Here is a 22,034-nt window from a genome sequence, read left to right on the forward strand (position 1 = left end):
GACTTACTGCTGGTTTTCAGCTATTGAGCTAAAGTCACTCATACACCAAGATAGAAAAAGGACATCTTCAATTATTGGCAATCTGCCATTTATGATGACACCATTCCCACTGTGCATGCATTGCTGCGCAACAGGATACTGACAGTAGTTAGTACTCATTGGAGTGTATATCCTTCCCTGCCTTGCTGCACTATTTTACAACTACTTTCTGATTCATTGTTTAGGGAAGCAGATAATGGAATATGATATCAAGTCTTACAAGTGTATTAATAGTGATGGTGTTTGCTGTTTTTGAAGTTATACTGTCTCATGTGAAAAACAACAGACTGAAAGGAAAAGACTGTTGCCTTTAACATGACACTTAATGGCAAACCATTCTTTCTTTTCATTCATTTCTGTCCATTCTCTCCCTCTTGTTACAGAATACGCTGGAGCTGAAACTCTTTGACAAAGATGTTCTTATAAGTGATGAACTTACATCTCTTGTGTTTGACGTAACAGGACTTGAAGCAGGTCATCCTTTGAAACAGTGTTTCAAGTTAAAAGAGGTGAGTAATTTTATTCTTCTGTGGATTAAACAAAAAGAATCTTTGCAAATAGGAATGTTCTTGGTCTTTCCTCTTGGATCTTCGGTGGGTTGGGCTGGGAGTGATTTTCATAATCTCCATCTGAATATCACCTGTGACAGTCATTCATATCCTCTTGACCTTTTCAACTGAATGCTGTAATGAGGAACATGGAAAACTGCCTTAGGCCAAGCTGAACTATCGGTCTATCTAGCTAATTATCATCTGCAACAACCCCGGGTTTCAGACAGGAGCTTTTCCTACCTCATCTGAATCTGGGACTGTTTCACCAATCTAGAGCCCCTTTATAGTATTATACTGGGGACCTTTAGATCATGAAAATTTAACCTTCAGGGTCTTGTCCGAGATGTCAACTAAACCTTTGCGCATTCAGCACAAGGTGACTATGTCCACTGCATTTACAATACTCCTAGGAATGAGAACCCTGATAACATATGGGACTTAAGTATTTACCCCTCCCCTTCCTTACCGCTATCTTATAAGTGGAATTTAAGCCTGTGAAGCTGTCTTTGAAGTCTATTGAGAAATTCCAGCTGGTGCAGAATATCATCTTGTAAGCATTTTTGGGTGACTGGATATACAGCAGAAGATTCTAAGGTGCATGATCCCATATACAGTGGTGCTTTGACTTACAAATTGCCCAACTTATGACCAATTCGAGTTCCTATGGGAAATGGTGCTTCAACAGACAACTAATTCAAGTTACGACCATCTTCTGGAATGGATTAAGTTCGTAAACCGAGGCACCACTGTAATCTGTTCTAATTTCCATTACACCTCTGCGCTAGATATGGCTCAAGATGCTCAAGGTATAATGTAAGGCCAACATTGCTGTCTCAGATCATTGTCTATCTAATCCTGCATTCTGCATTCAAGAACAGCCATTTTTTTCCTATAGGAAGTTCATAGGTGAGGCACAATGTAATAGCCATGTCCTTTAATTGGCTCACATCATCCAGCAATCAGAGGTATGAGATAGAGGCTCATTAGAATGTTCATTTGGCTTATTATGGCAGATATTAAAAACATCTTGATTGCTTTCTATAAAGGCAAAGCCAGTAGCATTTAGGCACATATGTGACATCATGACCTTTTTAAGTTTTTTTTTTTGCTGGTCTAACACATTTGGGGTAAGTCTCACTGGTGAATTGTCACTACTTAAGATGGTGGCTTGGGCCTTTGCTCTTGTGTACCACCTCATATAGTTCAACATTAAACAGCAATTGCCTATATTAGCATCTTAATTTGCAGGAATGTGCTAACAAAATTCACACCAATTGCATTGTGGTGGTGGTGGGCATATCTAATAGGATTTTGGCCCATATAGTGAAAATAAATACATCTGAACATAAGTTTCATTATTATGTGAGAAGGCACTCATTTGTTTGATTTATATTCTGTTTTTCTCCCAAATATCAGGATACAAGACAGCTTAATAATACAAATGTTTATAATGTTGTTCATAATTTTGGGTACCACTGTCATTTCTCAATCATCCCCCCCAAATTAAAATAACATGTGTAGGGTGACTATTTACACATAATCAAAAAAAAAAGGACAAAAGAAGGGACAATTTTGCACAAAATTCACACCTAGTAATGTTCATGTATAGATGCAGATGCAGAAATAATTATTTTTTAGAATAAAAAATATATTTACCATAGTGGAAAATACATTGACCAGAAGATCTGTGTATAGCTGCTTAGCTCCTAACTTTGGACATGCAGCTGTCTCTCCTGTATCATGTAGTTCAGAATAGATATATATTTTGGAATGATCTAAAAATAGTGTCAAACTAGTCTTGTCCTTGTGTTCACATATAATGTGCTAATGTTATATTTATTAATTTGTAGGACAAGGAAGAATTGGAAGTTGAATTTTTTCTGGAGAAAAGGTGAGAGCTGCATTGGACTGTATTGCTGCAAAATCATCACTCTGAAATATGCAAATGAGAAGTCAATGCTACTGAATTAAATGGGACTTGCTCCTAAATAAAGATGCACAGAATCAGGTTGAACATTTTCATTACTTTGGGGATTTTAAAGTATAATTTTTTGTATCCTTTAGAAAAATATTCCCTCCATAAACTAGAAACAGTTGCATATTTCCCCCTACATGTATATGTGCAGCATTCTTGACATAAAGCACAGATTAATTTTAAATGCAGACAAATTTTTATTCAATGCAGAAATGCATGAAAAATACATCAGTTAGTTTCCTGCAATACAGCAGATGCAGAGTAATATCTCTGCAAGAGTTCACACAGAAAAGAAAGAAGTTAATAACAAGAACACTGCTTGTGAACACTTTTCTCTCCCAACTACAGGGAAAGTGCATTCAAAACAGAGGAAGCTAACCTACTGGTGTTTGTAAAAGGTTTATGTAACTTGTATTTACGAAGGCTTTCACGGCCGGGATCTAATGGTTGTTGTGGGTTTTTCAGGCTCTTTGGCCGTGTTCTGAAGGTTGTTGTTCCTAACGTTTCACCAGTCTCTGTGGCTGGCATCTTCAGAGTGCTGTCCTCTGAAGATGCCGGGCCACAGAGACTAGCGAAACGTCCGGAAGTACAACCTTCAGAACACGGCCAAAGAGCCCGAAAAACCCACAACAACCGTTTATGTAACTTGCTACTGCTAATTAGTGAGGTGTTGGGACACAGCGTGGTTGCAAAATCAGGTCGATAACCAAGCATGCAACCGAGACACACCCCATATCTTGTAATTAGCCCAAACTTGGTATGTAAATATTTTTGAACACCAATTAGATGCAGGCTAGACTGTCTGAGGGAAGATGAACTGGACACTCCAGTTCCTTCTCCGATCAGTGGTTGAAGACTCTGTGGGATCTTTCCAAATGGAAGGAGTGAGCCTCTCCCGCCCCCCCCCACCCCCGCTCTCAAATCTGGGCTCAATTGTGCTCTTTCAAGCTTTAATCTTCTCCTGTGATATATCATGTGCTGCATCAGAGCTGACCTAGGAATTAAAGAGTTCAAAGATGGTCAGAACAGTACATGTTAAATAAATGTACATAATTATTCATGGTATTATTTTACCCTTATAGTTCAGATGCTCCTGGTGAAGTTATCACAAATGGAGTCCTTGTGGTGAGTATTTGTTCTTTGGAAATTCTTGTTCATCGTGTCAGCTCAAGAGGCTTTTCAAAATCAAGGCATTTTTGGTCTGTTGCAGCATTGGTCTGTTTGTTAGATCAAACAGAGGATCTAAATCTGTCTCATTCCCACATTCACTGATCAAATACTTACATGAAGTCTACTAGAAGAATAAAATGGCAACCTCCCACTTCTTTTCTATAGCAACTGATATTAAGAGCTCATACTGTCTCTTATACAGGAGATGTCATGGCTGGTAGCTATAGTTTTATCCATACATTTCTCAAATCTTTTAATGTCCTCCAGTATGTTAGCCATTACTGTGGTGGCATGTTCCATAAAATACTTTCTTCTAATATTCTTTTTCCAGCAGTAATTAACTTTACTGCCATATGTATATCTAGGAGATTAAAAGTTAACCTTGTAAAAGTTTTTTCCTTGGTCCACTCTTTGGAGAGAAGATAGAGGACCTTACAGCCATCAGCCCTTTATCCATCTTCTCCCATTAACAGGCTTGAGATGAAGAGTCTCAATTTACAAAAAATCTAAGCCTTAGCACCTTGCTATTAGGGTAGGCTCTGATATACATACAGAACAGAAAAGGCATTGGGCAGATTGGATTTTGTCTAAGAAAATGTTAGGTTTTATTACATACTAAGAGAAAGAAGAGCTACAATGCATTAAAGGGAAAAAATACAATAGAAAGGCATAAAGCTTATCATTGAGCTTCTTCCCTAGGCAAAACAAAGCAAATCAGGCAAAACCTGATTAAACAAAGCACATACAGGCATCATGAACAGCTAACCAATAAACAAATATCCTCCACACATCCAATTACATCATCCCCAATTTACTCACAGCCACATGGCCTTGTGGGATCCTGGTCAACCATTGTCCGGTGGAGGACCCAGTGTCTTGCTTGATCCTCCCTCCCCACTTCATAGCTGAAGAAAAATAGAGAGAAACCGTGCCTGGTTTCCAACTTAAAATTTCTCCAGTGAACCTGATTAGTTATTAACTGTGAGTGATCAGCAACATAATTGCTAGTATCACTGACTACTTATCCCCTGATATTAACACTTCCCTTGCATGTTCCAAGAACAAGTTCTTTTTGTTTATGGTACTGCATAATGACATGACTAACTCTAGTGCCATGACATACTTCCATGAGGTCTCTAATGCTTTCTGGTAAATTCAGGTACTTTCTGTTAGGAAGGAAAAATGTGCTCTGAGAATTACAATGAAAAAGCTTTTATATCCTGTTTTTTTTCTCATCGTCGTTGTTTAGTCGTGTCTGACTCTTTGTGACCCCGTGGACCAGAGCACGCCAGGCCCTCCTATCTTCCACTGCTTCCCGGAGTTGGGTCAAATTCATGTTGATTGCTTCGCAGACACTGTCCAGCCATCTCATCCTCTGTTGTCTCCTTCTCCTCTTCTCCTTTTTCTAGTTATGATTTTATTATTGACCAAGCTTTTCTATCTAGATCATTTTGCCCCCTTTTTAGTATCAGTTACCTAAGCAATGATAACTGGTTGTAATGTTGAGTTCCAAAACATGGCTGTCTAAATAATGTTTCTTTATTTTCACTGTGCAAGAATTTATTTCCTGCCAAAAATTATATTTAACACCTGTCATTTTTGTCACTTCACAATAGGCTTATCCTTGTCTTTCCTTGCAAGGGGTGATCAAACAAGATGAAAAGTCAAAGCTAAGAGAACAAGGTCAGGTCTGCTTTGTTGTTCTGCTCCTTCCCATCCCCATGATTTCAAAATAGCTACAACAATGTGTGGGATTTGATACGGGCCTTCACTGAATTCGTGGAAGGGAGGAACACTGTATTCCATGTAAAATGTATCTGGAGTGACAGTTGATTTTCAAAAGTACCAATTGAATGATGAATAATCTATCTGTTGTCATAAATTGTACATCAGGATGGAATATTTTTAGCTCTTCAGTAATGTGGAGCTTTTATAAGAGTGGATCAAGGAAGGAGAGGGATGAGTGAGTAAAAGCTTGCACCTTCATTGGCATCCACTGAGTTGGGGATCTTGATGGAGACTTAGATTTAATTCTTTCTATTTATTTTGCTTTTTAATATCCCTATTTTTTGAAGTAATAAGAACATCTGCCACAATATAGGGACATTATCAGTGTTGCTCAGACAGTTTTGTTGAATAGCAAGATCTGCTGCACATAGTCATAAAAACGTAAACTGTAGGAGAGTGTAGACTTTAATCTTTAGTCTTCCTTGAATACAGTTCTCCATTTATTTCGACCAAAGTGAACATTTCAGTCTATTAATGTCAGTTAAAGAGTGGTTAAGATCTAATTCATGGTGTAGATGTTTTGCTATTGATTCTTTGGCTGCTCTGTCATTTTATATTTATATTCTGTTTTGTTTTGCTCCAAACAATCTGCATCCCAACTGTCATCTTTAGGAAGCAGTGAGTTCAAGCTTTCACTCCCAGGATCATGTGAAAAACAGTTACATGTCCCCTGCAAGCCAGATTCTAACCAGAATGATGAGGTTCCATTTGTTTTTCATGTTGGCAAAGAGATATGTTCAGAATTGGGTGTGGAGTTGGAGAGAACAATTACAGTTCTTCAGGTGAGAAATTGCTATGTGCTCCTTTTCTCAAACGTTTTACAAACTTGCCCTGTTTAGCAAGCATTGTCCTGTTTATTTCCAGGATGGAGTGAGTCCTGATGTTGAAGAGCATAGCACAATTCTTGGCTCTGGATCTGTTCCTGTTCAGTCACTTCCTCTGGGAAAGGAAACTAATATGATTCTTCCACTTGGAAAGGTAATACTTGTTTTGGGTATCAATATAGCACTTTCTGATGGGTTCTGTTGGTAGTTGTTCTTATAAAGTTTATCTCTTAGATATCAGTACTCCTAAGATACGGCCAAGTTAATACTAATAGGGTGTAGTTAGGGTCATCTACGTCTCATTTCAGAAATTGTGGTACTGGACAGGATTGTGAACCAAAGCAGCCTCTCTGGAGTTGTGGTTTTTGGCAGACCTGAGAAAGGTGTGGATTTTTGTAAAGCTCAAAGCAGAAGGGTTTTGCTTATTCAAAGTAGATTTGTACTACTTTGTACCATGCTACCAATCAATTGTAGTATGGCAGACTCATGTACAAAATCATTATTCAACTCTGAAGCCTGTCTAATGAGTTACATTTAATTTGGTAAGTCACATATTTTGCAGTCTTGACTTTAGATTTTCAGTTACTATATTTTCTTCTAAGTTCCCCTTCACCAAACAATATCATACATGTTTGTGCGTGCATCTGTGCATATGCCCTGCACACACATATGTTTCCTAGGTCTGTTTGCTGGCCTTTTGAAAAATGTTTGTGCACTTAAGCACTTAAGATGGTGAGATTGCTTGTAGACATTGTCAAGTATTTCTTGGGGTGCGCTGAAGAAAATGGGTACAACCAGCATCCAAGGGCCTGGCAGAGAGAAAAAACACTAGACAACAGCTTCTTCTTTAAAGCTTATACTATATATGTACAGTCTTTACAGAATACTCCAGCAGCATGTCCTCTAGCAACTCTACAACTCTCCGCCATACATCTATGTTCTTATGTACACTGTAAAGTACATGTGACCAATCAGGTAACATGACCTCATCCTAGGTGATCTCATAAGAATTACATCAGCCTTCTGCCTAGTCTCAGTTTTATACAAAGCTGTACAATATGGCTGATTAATAACTTCCTTTCTAGGTTCTGTTTAGGATGTCAATTTCTTCTATTACAGTTCTTGGAAATTCCTGACAGACATGGGCTCCAAGTTCCTAATACTTCATAACTTGCTTTGCTGTATGAGTAGGAATTTTGTAAAGCAGGGTCAAAGTAAAGGTTTGCATACTGAATGATGAGGTGGCGGGATGGAGGGTCTAATGACCAGAAAGGAATATAAATTTCACTATTTAGTGAACAATAACATTAATTAAGAAATCTAGTTTTTTTCATGCAGTTTATTCCAGTGTCTGTGTCTTTTAGGGGCTAAATATCGATCTGCAGCTGAAAGCTGAACAAATGTGAGTTATATTTATCTGCAAATATTGGTGATTTTGTGCTTAAAATCAAGATTGCATCTAGAGGCTATTCTAGAAAGACAACATGATTTGTTTTACTGGTTTTATAGCTGCAAGCCAAAGAAAATACATATATGTCTGGATGAAGAGCCAGTGCAATCCGAGTGCTGGTACTCTCCCTGTGCAACCATCTAATATAAAAGAACCAAGCCATTATGTAGCTTGTAGTTTTGGCTTTCAGAATCTACAAAAATATAGATGTCGTCAGAGAGTGCTCCAGGTGCATATTCATTAATAACACACTGTGTGTGGTTTTCATCCATTTTTATACATTTGATTTCCTTGTATCAAGGCACTGAAATCATATGGACTTTAAAAAGCCTTATTTTTCCCTTGTAACTACTCAAATCTGTTTTGATTTTCACTGACATTTTGTTTACTATCCAGAGATTCTGGGTATGCAAAACAGAGCACTTGTTTCCATTAACATTTTATGACTTGCCGTGCCTTATGCTACTTTAATCTCAGCGATCCAGTATTAGTTCTGTACTGGCTTTACGTGCCACCTAGTCATTTCTGATTTATGGTGACTCTTTCCAGAGTTTTCTAGTCATTTCTAATCAGAGGTAGTTTATCATTCCCTTCTTCTCAAGGTAATCTGGGACTGTGCAGGATGCCCAAGGCTATACCGTCTTTGCAGCTAGATACCTAACTCACTGAAATAGCCAATGAGCAATCTTAATTCTTAGAGCGCTATATGTTGAGCAACAGATGCTGTTATTGAAAGACCTAATATCTAAAATACTGCACACATCATTAGGAGCTGTTTTTTTTTTAAAGTTTGGTCATATACAGAAATATTAACAAAAGAAAAACCATGTATTAAAATAATGTAATAATTCTGATTGAAAAGTGGTTACTGTAGAAAAACAAAAGGAGATTTGAGAGGGAGACCACTGAAGTGTTCAGTTCAATCCCATCAGTAGCAGTACACAAATTCTGCTATTCATCTAGAGGCTTAAATAAAGGCTGGGACTTTTTAGTACATCATATATTAATGAACTGTTTTTTTTCTACAGTTCTGCATATAGTCAAAATGTAATTTTCTTTGGCAAGTATCTGGCCTCAGCAGAACCAATTCTTTTTGGAAAGTAAAGTTACTGTATTGATATTTCAAAGACAGCCTAAAAACTATCTACCAGCTCCCAGAAAATGTATGTGATCTAATTACTTTCCATTAGGATTTTTTTGTAATGATAATTTTGAGAGTTGTGCTGTTGTCACTTTAAATGTTCATCACATGTGCATGTATCCCATTTCACTTGGTCCCCACGCCCATAATCAAGTGCACTAGATTCTACAGTTGTAGCCTATTGTAATCCGTGAAACCTCACAATGAAATGAATGTTAGTCTTAAAACTGCCACAAAAGTAACATTGCTATTGAAATTAAGGCATATATGCTTATAATTTTTTTTCTTTCCAAAATTTTCTCTAATCTAGGATAAAAGACCTTGATGTACGTCTTGGTTTTGATCTGTGTAAAGAAGAGCGAGAGTTTTTGGAGAAGAGGAAACAAATAGTATCTCAGGCACTAAAAAAGATTCTCAAACTGAGAGAGGATCCTAGTAAAGATGAGGTATGTGACTGGTTAGCATTCAAAATGAGGTGTATGAAGTCATTAGTAATGAGTCCTAACTCCTTCAATTTTATATACAGTATATCATGTCTTTGTGTTGGTGATTTTTTAAAAAATAATATAATTTTTATAAAAAATTACTCCAAACCTCAGTCATGATTAGTAACATATATGTATGTAAGTAACATGTATAATATCCTAATTTTTTCTTATGTGGATTTTGTTCCTGTCATTTGTAAAGGTTCCTGTTGTTGCAGTCCTGGGATCTGGTGGAGGGATGAGAGCATTGACAGGATTTTCTGGCAGCCTGTGGGGGCTTCAGCAGTTAAATCTTCTGGATTGCTCTACATACCTCTGTGGTGTCTCTGGATCTACATGGTAGGTGCTCTTATTCCTTATCTTGAAAAGAGATTGCTGTGTGTGTGGGTGTGTGTAAGTATTATTGTGAGAAACTAATAATCTTGGATTTTTTTAAAGAAAAAGTATTTTCCATCCTAGTAGAATATCTTGCTTTGTCAAAAAAAATCCAATTATTGTTGACTAGGAAACTGTACTTTTTAAATAAGTATTCAAAACAGGATATTCAGTTGAATTGTCAGAGCTACCACACCAGATTGAGCGTGATGAATAATTTAATAATGAGAGTACAGTGATGCCTCACAAGACGAATGCCTCACACAATGAAAAACTGTCAAGATGAAAGCATTTTGCAATTTTTTTGGTGACTTGCAAAATGAACTTTTCCATGGCCGTGCTTTGCAAGATGAATGTTTTTCCTTTTTGGGGGTTTGTTTTAAATCGCACAACCGTTAGTACCGTCCTTTGCAAGATGAAATTTTTGCAATACAACACGACTCGTGGAACGAATTAATTTCATCATTGTATTAATCTTTCTACTTTTGAGTGTTAATTCTGGAAGAAGCCCTGCCCAATTAAGTATGGAGTCTTTATTTCTCATGCTTTCTTAAATGTATGGTTATTAGTTCAGTGCAGTGGTAGTGGAAGTATGCTTTGCTTGAACTTGACTTAAAAAATTTAGTCTGTAATGTCTGGAATTTTTTTTAGGTCCATGTCAATGTTATATCAAGATTCTGAATGGTCGTGTAAAGATCTCAGAGGTGCCATCAAAAACGGCCAGGAGAAAGTGTCCTGCAGTAAAGTAGGAGCTTTTACTTCAGAGAGGCTGAAGTATTACTTCCAAGAACTGAATGCAATGGAGAATGCTGGACGAAATGTGTCTTTCACAGACCTGTGGGGACTCATTGTAGAATACTTCCTGCAGCAGAAGGTACAGAGTTACAAAAGTGAAAAATACATTGTTATTTAATTTTTTTAAAGAAAAACACAGGGCTTTTCCAGACTGAGCATTTGGACTGCCTTCTTCTACACACTCCTGTTGAACACTGATAAACCACAGTGTCCTTCCTTTTTGACACATGGTGCTGAAAAAGAAAATCACTTGATTTGCCAGAAATGTGTCATAACTATTGTTAAAGTGTGTCACTGTTTCGGAACAAAAATCCCTGCTATACTTTCCTTCCAAGAGGGCTTACTTGGTTGCCACCCTTTGCCCTGAGGAAATGCCTGTAGCTTAACTCTTATTATTCACGGCCTGTCAAACACACTCCATGGAGCAGCCTCTCCTGGCGAATGCTAAGGCCTTGCGCCCAAGAATGCAGAGAGAAGACTCAGTAATTTCTCTGGTATTGGCTCCATTGCTTAAGATGTCCTTTCACTCATTTCTTGTTCTTAGGTTCCACTTGCCTATTAAACCCTTCCAATGGGAACAAACCAGAAAAAAAGAAGTGGGGGAAGTAGGGGGTGTTTGTTTCTTTAAAGTGTTAATTCTAATGCTACAGAAGTGCTGTAACACTAAAGTCATTTCCAGTACAAAGTGGTACAAAAATAAGGGCTTTTGAAGGACAAAAGATAGGACAACACATGAAAAAATGTTTTGATATGTGATGAGAGAAATCTTGTTGAGAGGGCTTTGAGGGGAATTTCTGTTAAGATTGGTGTCGAACCTGGTACTTTAATGAAAATAAATGGTCCATCTGATAAGAATCCTCAGCTTCTGATACCACTTTGAATTTGTCCTTGTTAGATATATGCAAATGCTTTGTAGTGTCCTGCATAGTAGGGAAGTCCTGAAACAAACGAGTTCCATTAATTTTTTTTTAAAAAACCTGGTCATTGAACAGATTATTAATATTATACAAATTAGCATAATTTGCTAATTTTTAATATTGCTAATTTGCAATATTACACAGAGAGCACAATCAATAGGACACAATCAATAGGAAGATCCAGGTCTATAGACTCTGCGTCCTGAGCACACTCCTGTACTGCAGTGAGTCCTGGACCCTTTGTGCACAGCAGGAGAGGAAGCTGAACACCTTCCATATGCGTTGCCTCCGATGGATTTTTGGTATCACCTGGCAGGACAAAGTTCCAAACAGAGTAGTCCTAGAACGAGCTGGAATTTTCAGCATGAATACATCACTGAAACAGCGACGTCTACGTTGGCTTGGGCACGTCGTGAGAATGGCTGATGGTCGGATTCCAAAGGACCTCCTGTATGGAGAATTAGTGCAGGGAAATCGCCCCAGAGGGAGACCACAGCTGCGATACAAGGACATCTGCAAGCGAGATCTGAAGGCCTTAGAAATAGACCTCAACAGATGGGAAACCCTGACATCTGAGCGTCCAGCCTGGAGGCAGGCACTGCATCACAGCCTCTCCCAATTTGAAGAGACCCTTATCCAGCAGGCCGAGGCAAAGAGGAAGTCACAAAAGCAGCAAAACCAGGGAGCCAGACAGGGGACAGACTGGATTTGTCTTCAGTGTGGAAGGGACTGTCACTCTCGAATTGGCCTTCTCAGCCACACTAGACGCTGTTCCAAGTCCTCCATACAGAGCACGATATCATAGTCTTTCGAGACTGAAGGATGCCTTGTGTTGTGTCACAATCAATACCAGGGCACTTTTATATTCCACTTTTGAAGAAGTGCCCTTGTCCACAAAAGCTCACATTAAAATAGAGCCGTTAGACTTTGAGGTGCCACCACATTTTTGTCTTCTTTATTTTTTATTCTTCTTTCATTTTTGCCCAACTTTATGTTCCTTTAGTTTCTGCAAAGGAATTAAGCATGTGCTTATCTTTGCTATTAAAATGACCTACATTTTAAAGGGTTTAATATTAATAATGGATTAGGAATGTGTATTTTATTGTCAAAAGTAGTATTCCACTTATGTCCTTCTGGCCACAGAAGGCTATTCAGTCTAATGAAGGATTTCATACGTATAGAAGGGCAGAAGGAGTGATTTTCACTGAGTGGCTCTCATTATTTCTGTAGCCTCTTGTTCCCCTCTCCATACCAGCTCCAAAGGGTTGGGGAGTTCTTTGGAAACATGGGGTGCATAATGCAAGAGATTGCAAGAGAAAAAGTCTGCAAAAATTGCTTTCCTTCTTCTGCCATTTATAAAAGATCCTTTTGTGAGTGGAGGAACACAGTTAGATACTTGTGTAAAACGATACAAGTTATAACAAAAACATATCAAGCAAGAAGTGTGTAGAAAAGGAGACTGAATCCTTTAATCTATTAGCTTCCTATCTTAATATTGGTCTATTGTTACACCACATGAATTTGTGTGTAGGGTACACAACAATAATGTGGCTGGCCTCATCACTGTTTGTTTGATTGCTAATTTCTCATAAAACATATCAGTTGAACAGCAAGAAGTACCAGGCAGGTCTTCCATAGCTGTAGAACCAAGTACTGTATTTGACTATTGCAAACCCGCCTGAAAGGGTTTAAATGAAAAATATAGGCTAATTATATTGTGCATCTGGCTGACTTTATCCCTCTGAACTAGTGCAAGTTCACAGGAGGACTAAAGGACTGTTGAATGAGTGGAAGGGATTGGGGGTGGGGAGTAACATTTGATAGTGACCATGAACGTTTCCTTGAATGAGCTGTTCATTGGCAGACAAACATTTTTGTAGGTGGAGTAAGTGTGAGAGAAAGTCCTCTTGTGTGGTCTGTCTGTAGACATGCATGTAGCTTTTAAATGTGTTCAAGGCTTGTCTCTGAGCATTCTAAAACCAATCAGGGAATGTGTGTTTGTTTAGTTATTTAGAGCATCATTATATCACCCCTCAGTGAAAAAAAGGGCTTTGGAAGCAGCCTACATACGTTTAATTTTAGTCTTTCCTAATAAGCTTGTAGATTTTATGCCACTTCTATGGAACTCTGTTTTTGGAATTTGTCCATTCGAGCATTGTTTATCTGCTTGTGATGTGCACTATTTATAAATACTGTGTTTCCCCTAAAATAAGAGAGGGTCTTATATTAATTTTTGCTCCAAAAAATTTATTAGGGCTTGTTTTCAGGGGATGATTTTTTTCGTGTACAACAATCTACATTTATTCAAATACAGTCATGTCATCTTCTGGTTGCTGCACAATGGTGGAGGGTAGGGTTTCACTTAACTCGGGCTTATTTTGGGGGTAGGGCTTATATTACGAGGATCCTGAAAAATCCTACTAGGACTTATTTTTGGGTTAGGTCTTATTTTCAGGGAAACAGGGTAGACCAACAGGACAAATGTTTAAAAATACTGCTAAGACTCTGGTGTTGTTTTATCTAAGAGAAACCAAACTGGTTCACGCTGCCCCTCAAACCTTCTCACCAGTTAGGAAAATGGGGAAAACTCAATTGTATTATGTAATTACGTATAATTACATCTGAGCCGCCCAGAGTAGACTATGTCTAGATGGGCAGCATATAAATGCAATAAACAAAATAAATAATGTCATATATAATTGTAAACATATTTTTACTTACAGGTTAGCTTATCACTGTTTAACAGTAACACATAGGCTGAAAACTGCTGCTTAACATAAGAAAATTCTTAATGTTCAGTCCACTCCTAGTTGGAAATTAAGTGTCCCAGATGCAGTAATTGGAGTGTAGGTGTAGACTGGCTTGCACCCTAGAGAATCATGTCAGGGACCTTATATTTCCTGGTTAGATATGAGCAGAAAGTTACTAATTTTCTTACATTAAGCAACAGGATTTCAGCTAGAATGTGGTAGAATAAATCATATAGCTATTTTTTAAAAATCATGATATAGGTTCACAAATTATTCTTATCTTGCTGGCGATCTGATGACCTTGGGGCCATAGATTGAACAGCTTATTTGTAGGCATGTTGTGTACCAATATTAGAATGTGTGTGTGTGTGTGTGTGTGTGTGTGTGTGTGTCCGTTTATGTGTGTAAGACATATTCGTATTGAGAATGAAATGTAATTTCACTGAATCCTATGCATTCTCTCCTCCCTTCAGGAAGACCAATCCAAATTGTCTGATCAGCAGGAAGCTGTGAAGCATGGGCAGAATCCCTACCCCATCTATGCAGCTATTAATGTGAGGCCCAATGTTAGTGGTGACGACTTTGCAGGTATAATAAGGCAGGTCTCTTTCTCATTTAACTAACCGGTAAATTACACTGATCTAATTATTATCTATTAGGCATGGACCTTTTCCACCAACAGGTGGCCCTGTTCCTACTGCTATCATGAAGAAGAGTAAAATGAAAAGATTGAGATGGAGATTCATTGGTGCTGAAAAATAATAAGGTAGCTAGGAGGCAGAAAGACAGGACCTGGTGGGAGATAGTAGAGAACAAGGTCACATACGCCAGGGCATTCTCTGTTTTAGAGCTTAGCCCATATTATTTATTCTGTTTTATATTTCTGAGTTTGGCAGCACAGTATCCTTTCTGGAACGAGCATTTACAACAATTCAGTTGAATGGGAATATAATTATTTACATCCCTGTACCCTTGTTCAGAGAGGTTCAGGGAAGTTAACAACATAAATAAAAACCACACAGTTAAAAATGTCAAATTACAAATATCTGGTGTCATAAATGTAAACCCATAAATTATACATATCTACAAATGACATAAGTACAAATCTAAAATACATTACAAATGAATTTCAAGGAAAGGAAGTGGTTTTAAAGATACAGTAAAAGTAATGTTTGTTCATGTCAAGTAGGATTGGAGAACGTGTAGCCCTCCAGGTGGTGTTGGACTGCAGTTCCCATCAACCTTGGCCAGCAGAGACAATGGTAAATGACAATGGGAGGTCATAAGGGAGGTTGCTCACACCAACCTAGTTTTCCTGTGTGGTGATGGAATTTGTCTTTTTAGAATGGTGTGAATTTACTCCCTTTGAGGTTGGATTCCGCAAGTATGGTGCTTTTATTCGAACAGAAGACTTTGACAGTGAGTTTTTCATGGGACATCTGATTAAGAAACATCCTGAGCCAAGGATCTGCTACCTACAGGGTATGATTTTTACTGTGTAAAAGACAAAGTTCAATACATTCAGAAAGCACAGTGTGTGCTTCCCTCCAGCTGCCTCTCAATTGTAGCATAAGAGTGACTGCCACCTTACGATGATAAGACAGGCCCGGTTCCTTGTTCTTTCCTTCTGGACCTCCCTCTGCATTAGGCCCCTCAGCTGCCCAGCCTGGCTGGAACAAGTGACTCTGGCAGAACTGGGTGGGAGAAGGCGCTCTGCCAGATATCGAGGTCCTAAACCATTTAGGGCTTTATTTGTCATTCTAAGAACTTTGAAATTAACACGAAACGAATGGGCAACCAATGCAAAGCGGCCAGCATGGGGGAAATACGTTGGTACCTTTTCACCCCTGTAAGAAGTCTGGCCACCGCCAGAAATAGCTCATTTCTATGATTCGTTGTAATCTTCATTTATTTTCTGAAGATGCATATGTGTTCAAGAAGGATCATGTAGTCTTCTAAACTAATCAGGCAGGAAGTTGTACCTAAGGGAGGCCTGCAGAATTAAGCAAAACTTGGACACCCATAACTTTAAGCTGAAAACAGTACCTTGTTTCAGCCTTCATATTTGCTATTTTTAAATAATACTATGTATATGATGTTGCTTTGCAGCTCCACAGGGGGAAACATACCCATGTATAAAATGTAAGGCTAAGTGGTCATTCTCAGTTTCTGTTGCAAAGAAGCCGTGGTTTGACATTAACTGAGTCAAGATAAGTATCTAAGTCATGCCCTTGCTTCTATGTTTGTCTTAGGGTGTGTCTATCTTGGAAAGTCAAATCAGAAGGGCTTGGCTTGGCTTGGCTTTGAAGCCTGTGTTGTGTTTAAAATTAAAATCCATATTTACAGAGGGGCTGTGGAACATTTAATGAGTTCACAAGTTTCATGAGTGTTTGCACTGGATGCATTGCAATTGGTGTTACATCTGCCCTTCCTTCCTTCCTTCCTTCCTTCCTTCCTTCCTTCCTTCCTTCCTTCCTTCCTTCCTTCCTTCCTTCCTTCCTTCCTTCCTTCCTTCCTTCCTTCCTTCCTTCCTTCCTTCCTTCCTTCCTTCCTTCCTTCCGTCCGTCCGTCCGTCCGTCCGTTCGTCCGTCCGTCCGTCCGTCCGTCCGTCCGTCCTGCCTCTAGCTTGCTTTTATGATTTGTTGTAAAGCAGCTTGGTTTTCAAATACAGTGGTGCCTTGACTTATGAACTTAATCCATCCCAGAAGATGTTCATAAGTCAAAATGTTTGTAAGTCAAATCAGCATTTCCCATAGGAATACACTGAAACCTGATTAATCCGTTCCGGCTGTTTTTTGTTCTTATGTCAAGGCACGGTTTGTAAGTGAAAATATTAGTTCCCATAGGAACTAATGCAAAACTGGTTAATCCATCCTCTACCAATCCATCCTCTACCACTAGGGGGAGAACCCCAAGCTGCAAAACCCTGTACAGTAAATACAGTGTACTCACACAGAACAGGCAGTCTCTCTGTTTTAAAAAAGAAAGTAAAAAATCCCAAAATAAAAAAGCAAAAATTAAAACAGTCCGTACAGTACAGTACCAGGCAGTACAGTACCAGGCAGTCTGAAGACTCTTTCCATATCCATGTTCTCTAACCACTGGGTAGCAGACAATCAGCCTCTTCGCTGGCCAATGGTTAACAGAAAGTTCAGATTTCCCGCCTTCCCCGTGTTTTATTCCATTCGTAAGTCAAAGCTCCATTCGCAAGTCAAAACAAAATTTTGCGAACAGAGCTGTTCATAACTCTACATGTTCGTAGGTTGACTGTACACATGTTCCATGGCATTGTCTTCCATTTCATCTTGCTTTCTTGTTGTTTTTCTGTTCTCTTTTTTTAAAAAAGTTTTATATATGCAGATGTGATCCAATGAATTTGCCCTCCCCTTCTCTCTTCTTGTTGATCATCGATTGATTTTTAAATTTTAATTTTAATTTCCTTTGAGTTTAGTGCTCGATCACCTCTATACATATATATCTATACATATATAATTTTTAAAAAAGGGAACAGAGAAAAAAGTAAGCAAGACAAAATGAAAGACGATGGCATGGAATGTATGCATTTGTAAACCAAGCTGCTTTACAACAAACCATAAAAGGAAAGCCAGAGATGGAATTAGAAGAAAGGAGGAAGGATTGGCACCTACAAACACACCACCACCTTGTAAAACTGATCACGTGGGAAAAACCCTGCTCAAATTCTTTCTGAATAAAAAACTAGAAGGTACAAATGGTAAAGAAAAAAAGGAGGAAAAAAAGCCTCTGATGGATTTGAATGAGCCTTTGCATCATGTAAAAAAATATTTCAAATACACCAGTTTTTAAGCAGAGCAAATGCTGCAGTATTTGATAGTGTAGGTGCACACTGAGTTCAAAAATGTAGGTTTGGGAAGCTTTCAGGTTTGACTTAAACCTTTATTTACACCCTAGGGATGTGGGGCAGCGCGTTTGCTGCAAGTCTGGATGATGTCTTTTTGAAGGTGGTTGGTTCTGGACTGAGCTTTCTAGAATCTCTGGGTGATGTTGTCAAGGTTATTGGTAAGTATCTTTAGTCACCAAATATAAATAGTGACCATGTTGATTGAAATACTCTATTTCCCCAAGCTATAGGCTAGACTTAATCAGTACATGTTCTCTACATTGATATTTTTTTGCGTGGTTCCTGATTGTAGATGACTGTCGACGGTTCCACTTCAGAGACCCGATGAGGCTGAAAACACGTATGGTTATATCAGGTGGACCTTTGCTACAAATTTTCCAGGATTTCTTCAAGTCTCGTGTTACTGCTGGAGAAACTTTCAATTTCATGCAAGGCTTGCATCTTCACAAGGATTATGTCAGCCTAAAGAAGTTTGTGGCCTGGAAAGGTAAAGAGTTGAAGAATCTGATCATGTCTAAAGTTTTTAAAAGTCTGTGTGAAGCCTGTCCCTAGGGGGGAAATAAGTCCTTCTGAAATGCATTTAGGTACTGGATATAGACATGGACTTTTCTTCTCTTAGTACAGGACATTCAGTTCTAAAACATTTTAGGTTTTATTTGAGTTTCTACATGTCACTCCTTTTCACCATTGTTAAAGAAAAGCATGAAAATGTTTCATTATATTTCTTTCCATCCACCCCCAGGTACCCACCTAGATGCTTTTCCGAACCAGTTGACTCCAATGGAAGAGAACTTATATTTAGTGGATGGGGGCTTTTCTATCAATTCTCCCTTTCCCTTAGCGCTTGAGCCAGAAAGAGATGTTGATGTCATCCTGTCATTCAATTACTCTTGGGAGGCACCATTTGAGGTGAGACAAGAAAGTGCTGTGCTTCACAGGCCAAGCTGTTTTGAAGAGGGTGGAGAACACAGTAATCTGGACAAATACAAAATACACACATTTTATTTATTTATTTTATTTAATTTATATGCCACCCACACTACCCAAAGGTCTCTGGGCGGCTTACAACATTTAAAATACAATAACAATTCAGAACAATTAAAATACAATTAAAATATATATAAAAATTGCCATCAGCCGCACTAATATTATTTCAGTTAAAAGCCTTCTGGAACAGGAAGGTTTTGACCTGGCGCCGAAATGTCATCGCCGTCAGCGCCAGATGAATCTCAGTCGGGAGGGCATTCCATAGTCTGGGGGCAGCTGCCGAAAAGGCCCTTTGTCTACAAGCTGTCCCTCTTACTTCCTTAAGGGACTGCTCTTTCAAAAGGGCCCCCTGTCTAGATCTTAACTACTGGGTAGGCTCATATGGAAGGAGACGGTCCTTCAGGTATCCATAGCCCAAGCCATTTAGGGCTTTATATGTCAAAACAAGCACTTTGAATTGGGCCGGGGCAGCAACTGGTAGCCAATGTAACTTAAACAGAATCGGCTTGATATGTTCCCTGGTGGCCGCACCACTCACCAGCCGCGCAGCTCGATTCTGGACTAGTTGCAGTCGCCAGACCGTCTTCAAAGGCAGCCCCACATAAAGCGCATTGCAGTAATCTATGCAGGATGTTACCAGTGCGTGTGTAACTGTCATGAGACTCCACTTATCCAGGTAGGTCCATAGCTGGTATAATTTCCGCAGCTGAAGGAAGGTGCCCCTGGCCACTGAGTCTACCTGGGCTTCCAGAGTTAGATTGGGGTCCAGGAGGACTCCCAAGCTGTGGACCCTGTCCCTTAGGGGGAGTGTAACCCCATTCAGGGTAGGGAAATGGCCCTCCAGCCTGTCCAGTGAAGCACCCACTAACAGTACTTCTGTCTTGTCTGGATTGAGTTTCAATTTATTAACCCTCATCCAGTCCATTATCAGGTCCAGACACGAGTTCAGCACAGAAACCGCCTCACTTGGATTGGTGGAAAACGAGAGGTAGAGCTGAGTGTTGTCGGAGTGTTGTTGGACTCCTCAGCCCAAACCTCCTGATGACCTCTCCCAGTGGTTTCATGTAGATGTTGAACAGCATAGGGGATAGTATTGAGCCCTGAGGAACCCCATGACATAACCACCATGGGGCAGAGCAACTGTCCCCCAGCACCACCCTCTGGACACGGTCAGCCAGGAAAGAGCAGAACCACCGTAAAGCAGTGCCCCCAACTCCCAACCCAGCCACCCTATCCAGAAGGACACCATGGTCAATGGTGTTGAAAGCCGCTGAGAGGTCCAAGAGTATCAACAGGGTCATACTCCCCCCGTCTCTCTCCCGGCAAAGGTCATCGTACAGGGCGACCAAGGCAGTCTCTGTGCCAAAACCCGGCCTGAAACCCGATTGAAATGGATCCAGAAAATCCGTTTCATCCAGCAGCGCCTGGAGTTGCCCAGCCACAACCCGCTCCAACACTTTGCCCAAATAAGGGAGGTTTGCTACTGGTCGGTAGTTAACCACCAGCCTTGGGTCCAGGTTATGCTTTTTAAGGAGTGGGCGAATTACTGCCTCTTTCAAGGTGGTAAGGACTAGTCCTTCTCTCAAAGAGGCGTTCACGGCCTCCTGGACCCAGGTGCGAGCCCTCCTGGCTGATCTTCCAATTAGCCAGGATGGGCAAGGGTCGAGTGGAGTGGTGGTAGAACGGACAGATCCAAGCACCCTGTCCACATCCTCAGGTCTCAACAGTTGAAACTCATCCATTAATACTTGACCTAAGCACGGCGCACTGGACACATCCTCTGATTCTGCAGTAACTGTGGAGTCCAACCCACTGCGAATCTGAGCAATTTCCCCCTCAGAATGGATGGCAAATTCATCACAGTGAGCTGATGAGCAGTCCGGGACCTCCATTGGATTTCCCGGTTGAAGAAGATCCTGGACCACCTGAAACAGCTCTGCTGGATGACATTCTGAGGAAGCAATACGGCTGGAAAAAAATTGCCATTTCGCCAGCCATATTGCCACGAAATAGGCCCAATAATGGGCTCTAAGTCATGTTTGATCGGACTCCCAGCGGGATTTCCTCCACCTGCACTCCAGCCGTCTCCCCTCTCGCTTCATAGCCTGCAGTTCAGAAGTATACCAAGGAGCTGTCTGGGCTCGGCGAGCAGGGAGAGGGCACTTAGGCGCAATTGTGTAAACCGCCCTGGTCATTTCCCTATTCCATAGGGTGACCTGAGCTTCAACTGGAGCGCCGACCATATCAGACGGATTATCCCCCAGAGCATTCAGGAATCCATCTGGATCCATTAGTCTCTGAGGGCGGATCATCTTAATAGATCCCCACCCTTGCAGAGGGGAGAAGAAGCTAACAGACTAAACTTGACCAGGAAGTGGTCTGACCATGACAATGGGGTCACAACCAGCCCCTCCACATCCAAACCACCATCTTCCAGTCCCGTTGAGAAAACCAGGTCCAAGGTATGGCCCTTCTCATGCGTCGGGCTGATGACACATTGAGACAGCCCCATGGTTGTCATGGTGGCCATGAAGTCCTGAGCTGCCCCAGTCAAGGCAGCCTTGGCATGGATGTTGAGGTCCCCCAGCACCAACATCCTGGGAGTACTCAACACCAGGTCCGAGACTACTTCCGTCAGGTCAGGCAGGGAGTATGTTGGTATGCAGCAGGATGGGCGGTATGCCAATAGAATCCCTAATCTGTCTCGCAAGCCCAACACACAATACAGGCCCTCAAGACCTCCTCTCAAAGGGACAGGAAGCCTGGTCAAGGAGATAGAACTCCTATAGACTACAGCAACTCCCCCTCCCCGACCCTCATTGGTGCTGGACTATCCAGGTGGACACAGCTGGGAGAGGGGGATACCACCTTCCTTTCCCACCCAGGTCTCAGTAATGCACACCAGGA

The 22,034-nt window shown here is 40.2% G+C and overlaps 1 protein-coding gene across 1 annotated transcript in view; it reads left to right on the top strand.

Moving 5' to 3' along the window:
- PLA2G4F (phospholipase A2 group IVF) overlaps nt 1-22,034 on the top strand; it is a 35,172-nt gene that overhangs the window by 8,526 nt on the left and 4,612 nt on the right. Inside the window, exons 4-18 of the mRNA XM_020793704.3 lie at nt 423-548; nt 2,441-2,481; nt 3,648-3,690; nt 5,352-5,418; nt 6,136-6,305; nt 6,388-6,501; nt 7,712-7,749; nt 9,249-9,384; nt 9,626-9,762; nt 10,450-10,672; nt 14,734-14,848; nt 15,605-15,742; nt 18,191-18,298; nt 18,433-18,627; nt 18,883-19,049. Coding sequence (XP_020649363.3) covers nt 423-548; nt 2,441-2,481; nt 3,648-3,690; nt 5,352-5,418; nt 6,136-6,305; nt 6,388-6,501; nt 7,712-7,749; nt 9,249-9,384; nt 9,626-9,762; nt 10,450-10,672; nt 14,734-14,848; nt 15,605-15,742; nt 18,191-18,298; nt 18,433-18,627; nt 18,883-19,049 — 1,818 coding nt within the window. The remainder of the gene's footprint in view (nt 1-422; nt 549-2,440; nt 2,482-3,647; nt 3,691-5,351; nt 5,419-6,135; nt 6,306-6,387; nt 6,502-7,711; nt 7,750-9,248; nt 9,385-9,625; nt 9,763-10,449; nt 10,673-14,733; nt 14,849-15,604; nt 15,743-18,190; nt 18,299-18,432; nt 18,628-18,882; nt 19,050-22,034) is intronic.

Source organism: Pogona vitticeps, chromosome 1, assembly GCF_051106095.1.
Source record: "Pogona vitticeps strain Pit_001003342236 chromosome 1, PviZW2.1, whole genome shotgun sequence".
Lineage (NCBI taxonomy): Eukaryota > Metazoa > Chordata > Lepidosauria > Squamata > Agamidae > Pogona > Pogona vitticeps.